Source organism: Salvelinus fontinalis, chromosome 13 (assembly GCF_029448725.1).
Source record: "Salvelinus fontinalis isolate EN_2023a chromosome 13, ASM2944872v1, whole genome shotgun sequence".
Taxonomy (NCBI): Eukaryota; Metazoa; Chordata; class Actinopteri; order Salmoniformes; family Salmonidae; genus Salvelinus; species Salvelinus fontinalis.
The window spans coordinates 44,902,672-44,909,517 of record NC_074677.1 but is presented as its reverse complement, the minus strand read 5'-3'; the positions used below and the strand labels follow the sequence as shown (position 1 = coordinate 44,909,517).

Genomic DNA, 6,846 nt, shown 5'->3' with positions numbered 1-6,846 from the left:
TTTACCCCATTTCAAATAATATATCTCCACATGGTTGATAAGTAGGAAAGACAGTTTCTCGTATGATGCTACAGTACCCATCTGGGAGTACCATACTGGGATATACAAATTATATTTTAGTGATATAATAATAAATAATGTGTGGTGCAGAAAACTTTTTGTTGTATAACAACCATTGTGCCTAATGAGTTGTACATCAGTTGTACAACTTGAGTGTTGACCTCAGTCACAACACATTCTTTATTCTCCTTAACTATCCATCTCTGTCACGCCCTGACCTTAGAGAGCCTTTTTATGTCTCTATTTGGTTTGGTCAGTGTGGGTTGTTGACTTTTGTTAGTGGCACTATAGCCATGTAAGCTTCACGGTTGTTTCTTCGTTTGTTGTTTTGTTGGCGACATTTAAAATAAAAGGAAAATGTACGCTCACCACGCTGCACTTTGGTCCACTTCTTTTGACGGCCGTGACAGAACTACCCACCACCAAAGGACCAAGCAGCGTGGTAAGGGGGAGCAGCGTTTTCAGGAGGACTGGACATGGGAGGACATCCTGGCCGGAAAGGATCGCCTGCCGTGGGAGCAGGTGGAAGCATCGAGGAAGGCGGAGGCAGCGAGTTAAGGGGCCTAGCGTTACGAGGGAACACGGCTAGCACGGAAGCTAGCACGGAAGCTCCTCGTGCTTGCCGTGGGGAGAAGCGTGGTACTGGTCAGGCACCGTGTTATGCGGTGGAGCGCACGGTGTCTCCAGTGCGCGTTCACAGCCCGGTGCGCTACATCCCAGCTCCCCGCATCTGCCGGGCTAGGGTGAGCATCCAGCCAGGATGGATGGTACCGGCTCAGTGCGCCTGGTCTCCAGTGCGTCTCTTCGGCCCAGGATATCCTGCGCCGGCTCTGCGCACTGTGTCTCTGGTCCGTCTGCACAGCCCAGTGCGTCCTGTGCCAGCGCCCCGCATTTGCAGGGCGAAGATAACCATCCAGCCAGGACGGGTTGTGCAGGCTCTACGCTCGAGACCTCCAGTGCGCCTCCACGGCCCAGTGTATCTGGTGCCTCCGCCAAGAACCAAGCCTCCAGTATGTCTCCCCAGCCTGGTGAGCCCTGTTGCAGTTCCATTCACCAGGCTGCCCATACGTCTCCTCACTCCAGTGATGATCCATGGCACGAAGCCTCCAGTGATGATCCATGGCACGAAGCCTCCAGTGATGATCCATGGCAAGAAGCCTCCAGTGATGATCCATGGCACAAAGCCTCCAGTGATGATCCAGGGCAAGAAGCGTCCAGTGATGATCCATGGCACGAAGCCTCCAGTGATGATCCATGGCAAGAAGCCTCCAGTGATGATCCATGGCACGAAGCCTCCAGTGATGATCCAGTGACGGTCTCCTGCCAGGGGCCTCCAGCTACGGTCTCCAGTCCGGAGCCTCCAATGACGGTGCCCAGTCCGGAGCCTCCAACGAGGGTCCCCAGTATGGGGCCCGCAGCGAGGGTTCGGAGTCCGGGGCCCGCAACGAGGGTCCCCAGTCCGGGGCCCGCAACGAGGGTCCCCAATCCGGGGCCCGCAACGAGGGTCCCTGCACCAGAGGTGCCACCAAAGTGGGGTGAGCCAGAGGTGGAGCGGGGTCTACGTCCCGCACCAGAGCCGCCACCGCGGATAGATGCCCACCCAGACCCTCCCCTATAGGTTCAGGTTTTGCGGCCGGAGTCCGCACCTTTGGGGGAGGGGGTACTGTCACGCCCTGACCTTAGAGAGCCTTTTTATGTCTCTATTTGGTTTGGTCAGGGTGTGATTTGGGGTGGGCATTCTATGCTTTGTTTTCGATGTTTCTTTATTTCTATGTTTTGGCCGGGTATGGTTCTCAATCAGGGACAGCTGTCTATCTTTCTCTCTGATTGGGAATCATACTTAGTTAGCCCTTTTTCCCTCCTTTCAGTGTGGGTAGTTGACTTTTGTTAGTGGCACTATACCGTAAGCTTCACGGTTGTTTCTTCGTTTGTTGTTTTGTTGGCGACATTTTAAATAAAAGGAAAATGTACACTCCGACACGCTGCACTTTGGTCCTACACTTTGGTCCACTTCTTTTGACGGCCGTGACAATCTCAAAGCAAGCAGCCTGCTGTCGGTTTCCTCTTCTTTTTTGGGTAACGCTCCCACTGACTTGCAACTTAAGCTTATCGATCTTGAGTTTGATGCAGTGATTGGAGAACTATTCAAAACAATGTCACTGACGAGGTTCTATGCATCTCTCGATGAACAAAACTTTCCAAAGATTAGGAGTCATGCTCAGAAGATGTTTGTACTGTTTGGGTCAACCTATGTATGTGAACAGACATTTTCAGTGATGAAATATAACAAGTCAAGGCACAGATCATCTCTTACTGACTCTCATTTCCCAGCAATCCTGCCCATAGCAACATCAGAAACTATACCTGTCAATGCTATACCTGTCAATGCTGCTTTAGTCAATGCCCATCAGAGACTTCACTCCTCACACTGATTGACTAGTTTAAATGTAATGTTGAGCTCTCTCTCTTTCTTGTGTTTTTGTGCATACCCAAGAGTTTTGTCTGTGGTGCTGAATGCACAGTGTACTTTTCCCTCCGTGTAGTTCATTGCATGTTTAATAATGAAAATACCTACCAAAAGGAGAACATGGATGTGGTTTATTTCTGTGCATGTTAAAAAAGTCAAATAAGTAGCATATCTGGATGTGACTTACAGTAGATATATCTGTCAACACAGTCATACACATGATGTATAATCCTGTAATATGATTCTGGCCCGCGATGACAAAAATATATTCTAATGTGGCCCTCCATGGAAATAATTGCCCTGCACTACAGTATGCTACCAGTTTGTGTTTTTCTCTGGATCCTGATTGGCTACAGGACTGGCAGCACTACCACTGGACCAGACTACAGCATGCAACCGTTTCTTGATGATTCACCAATAATTTAGCAACTATTTTAGAGTCCACATTTAATAAAGACATTGGTCGATTAGACCGACATCTGCCCTCAAGGGCTAGATCACCTCATGCTACTCTGCTATTGGCTACAGGACCGGCACATGTGACGGTGTGATGTAGAGGGAGCTGTCGATATATGTCTTATAAGAGGTGGACAAGAGGTGAACCCCACACACCTTGGGCAGAGCCCTCCAGAGCCTCAGACTGTAACTGAACTGACAGTGAGTATTTCTGCTTTGAAATTACTTCAGGAGATCTTCTGGGTGATTCCTCTGCCTTCAATGTGAACTGAGTTGTGACTGAAAAGCTACAGAAGGAAACAGTTGTGGGATTTTGTAATATTTTTTTGTCTTTTCTGTGTTCAATTGTTTTTGCTATTCAATTAGCATAATACGCACTGCATTTAGAGCAGTTTGAATTTGAGATTTGATTTGATTGTTATCAGATTGCATGTTTGATTTTATCCTATGGGGGTCTGTACAGGGGCAGGCGATATGCTAGTCTGGTCCCAGAGCTGTTGTTGGAAAATGACAACGACCTTAGGATTTGGCTGTATAGCACCAAGAGATCTGGGACCACCCTGTCAATGTTTCTCATAGAGGTATAAGGAATGTATGTTTGTCCTAATGTATACGACAGAGACGTGTCCAATACAACACCACCATTCCAGACCTGTATACGCAATATACTGTATTACAGATACAAGTGAGGTCCAAAAGTATTTGGACTGTGAAAATGTTGTTTCTTGTTTCGGTTCTGTACTCTAGCACTTTGAAATTATACAACGACTATAACCGCAGACTGTCAGCTTAATATGAGAGTATTTGCATTCGTGTTCATAATGTCGAGTTGTTCAGAAACTTATTCTATTCATATTTACAGTTAAAAGTGACTCCAAAATGACACAATACATTATTTGCCATTCATTTCTATTGGGCAGAGATCATCTGATACACAACCAACTGCAAATGCATCCAATAAGTTTGTAGAGTCACAAGCTTGATTTAGTCATTGCGTGCTAGGAATATGGGACCAAATACTAAATTTTGACGACTTTAATACACATATAAGTGAATTTGTCCCAATGTACAAAAATTACTGTAATTTCTGAAAGGTTCACCTGATATGTATATATATTTTTACCTTTATTTAACTAGGCAAGTCAGTTAAGAACAAATTCTTATTTACAATGACGGCCTAAACTAACCAAACCCGGACGAAGCTGGGCCAATTGTGCGCCGCCCTATGGGACAGCCTGGAATCAAACCAGGGTCTGTGGTGACGCCTCTAGCACTGAGATGCAGTGCCTTAGACCGCTGTGCCACCAAGTGCTAGAGTACAAAGCCAAAACAACAAAAAAATGTGTCACTGTCCAAATACTTTTGGACCTCACTGTACATGTAATGTAAATATTTTTTGAAAGTATTTTTGTCTCTACAGATGCGCCTGAAACATGTCCAATACAACACCCCCATTCCAGCTCCTGTCCAACAACATTTCGTTGACCAATCAGAGGTTGGCAGTGCCCATAAGGACGTTCATGGGCTTCCTGTCTGTGTCTCCATGTCTCCTCTTCCTCTATATCAACACTATCATGCTGTACAGTCTGAAGAGCAAGCCCGTGTTCAGAGAGACCTCACGCTACATCTTGTTTGGTAAACCTGGCTACCGGAAGTTTTATACAAGAGTAACTCATTTAGTTTGCAATTCTTAAAAAAAAAAAAAATGTTTTCAAGGGCTTTCAGATGTATTGAACAGATATTGAGAGAGGATGAGAGTGGGGAAAGATACAGGTTGCGTCAAGGGGCAGTAGACCAGATCTGAACCTATGCCGCCTCTGTAGAAGTGTGCAGATGCTTCATCAGATGCTTCAGCTAGTACCGCTAGCCCAATCAGGCCATACATTCCATTTGAAATCTTCCATGGCATGTGGCTTGTTACATGATAACCCGTTTCCAATACGTTTGGTATTTAGGTCTTTAGAAGCTCTAAATGCACTCCAAACTAGCTTTTCATGTATTTGTGAAAGCAAAGATGGGGTGGACTGCATTACAATTCAAGTTGTGTTCAAATACAATCTGTTATCGTGTAATTGTTGTATTTCCAACAAATGTTTAACGTGTTCATTTCCGGTAGGTAACCTCCTCTTCGCCGACACCATCCTACTGGTGACCAGCCAACTGCTGTACATATTGGCCGTCGCTGGGTTGTTTGTGATCCGATATATATGTGTTGTGATTGTGTTGGTGGCCATTTTCACCAGCGGTGTTTCCCCTCTCAACCTGTCTGTGATGTCGCTAGAGAGGTATGTTTGCTTATACCCTTTTCCCTATTTAGTCCCCCAGAAAAAAATGGGTTTCTAACCTCAAGGGTTAAATAAAGGTTAAATAGTGTACTACTTTTGACCAGGGCCTATATTTGGTACTCAATAAAAATGATCCTTTCCAGGTACGTGGCTATCTGTTATCCTTTGAGGCATGCCTCTATTGTCACCCCCGGGACTACGGGCGTGGTCATTGCTGTGGTGTGGATCCTGTGTTCCCTAAACACTATCATTAAGCTTGTCATGCTGCTGGTTCTAGAGTCCATGCCCCTGGACCAGTTAATGCAGGGATTCTGCTCTACCAGCGAGCTTTTCCAACTGAAGATTCACAACCAGGTAGACAACGTGTTCATCAGCATCGTCTTCATGGCCGTTGGTTTTATCATCATATACTCCTACATCGCTATCATGATGGTAGCCAAGTCCGCCGCCTCCTCAGACAAGGATACGAACACCAAGGCTCGTAACACGGTTTTACTGCACCTGATCCAGCTTGGCCTGAGTCTCTCCTCCACCCTGGTTCCTACTATAGTGTCAGCCTTGAAATCCAGAGCAATGGACAAAGCCACACAGATTGAGTATATTGTGTTCATCATCCTGATTATCCTGCCCAGGTGTCTGAGTCCTCTGATCTACGGCCTGAGAGACAAGACGTTCAGACACATCCTCATGTACCATCTCACCTGTGGCCTCAGATGCACAGTGAAGCCCATTAAAATCTCCAGCTATTGATAACATTGATGTTTTGTCTTGTAACGGAAACGTTTATTCCGTTTTTAATTCAAACTGTTTTTAAGAACTTGTAATAATGCTGATAAAAAAGAAACTAAACTAAAACACATGTATGTGAATTAAAGGGACAATCTGCGGTTGATTACATACTTTTTTAAACTTACAAATAAATGAAGGATGTGCGCCCATTGATTCTTGAAGAATATTACTTATACTTCGGCCTCTGATGGGGTTCGAGGCATTTATACGTTTGTTTGACTTTAATGTTCGTAAACAAAGTAAATGTAAACAAACACTCTATAGCCTCAAAACACGGTTAAAACTATCATTTTGATATCACGGAATGTCAGTCCTTGCATCCATAGCACTTTCTTAGTTGTTACATTTCTCCAGCCTCATCCGTCAGTTTTTTACCGAAACAGTGGCACTTTGTCATTGTTTCAACTGCCCCTTTAACTTGAATCCACAGTATGTATGTTTTCCTGTAATACAATTAATGAAATAAACCCCTTGATTTTTAGGAATATTTAATAAAAGGGATTTGACCTTCTCATGCTTCCCGAGCTTCATTACCTTGTAATGTTCATTCACTCTTTGATCCATCGCAGTGACCCACTCCTGTTTGCCCACCAGATGGAGCCAAAGTGCAGTTACAGCCTTCCAGCACCAGCCCCTTGGTCACATACACTGCTTTAACCAGACTTTAACCAGACTGCCCAATAATAAGTACAGCTTTCAGTCAGCCTTGACCAGGCTACCTAGCCACACATCCTTCAATGTGCCATGTAGATGACACATCTTATCTCATTGCAAAGACATCTCCTAATC

General features: G+C 45.2%; 1 protein-coding gene across 1 annotated transcript; it reads left to right on the top strand.

Moving 5' to 3' along the window:
• Positions 1–4,416: 4,416 nt before the first annotated feature.
• LOC129867853 (odorant receptor 131-2-like) lies at positions 4,417–6,519 on the top strand. The gene is made up of 3 exons (XM_055941337.1): positions 4,417–4,618; positions 5,100–5,268; positions 5,412–6,519. The coding sequence occupies exons 1-3, from the start codon at positions 4,417–4,419 to the stop codon at positions 6,016–6,018; spliced, it is 978 nt and encodes a 325-aa protein (XP_055797312.1). The 3' UTR covers positions 6,019–6,519.
• Positions 6,520–6,846: the final 327 nt, after the last annotated feature.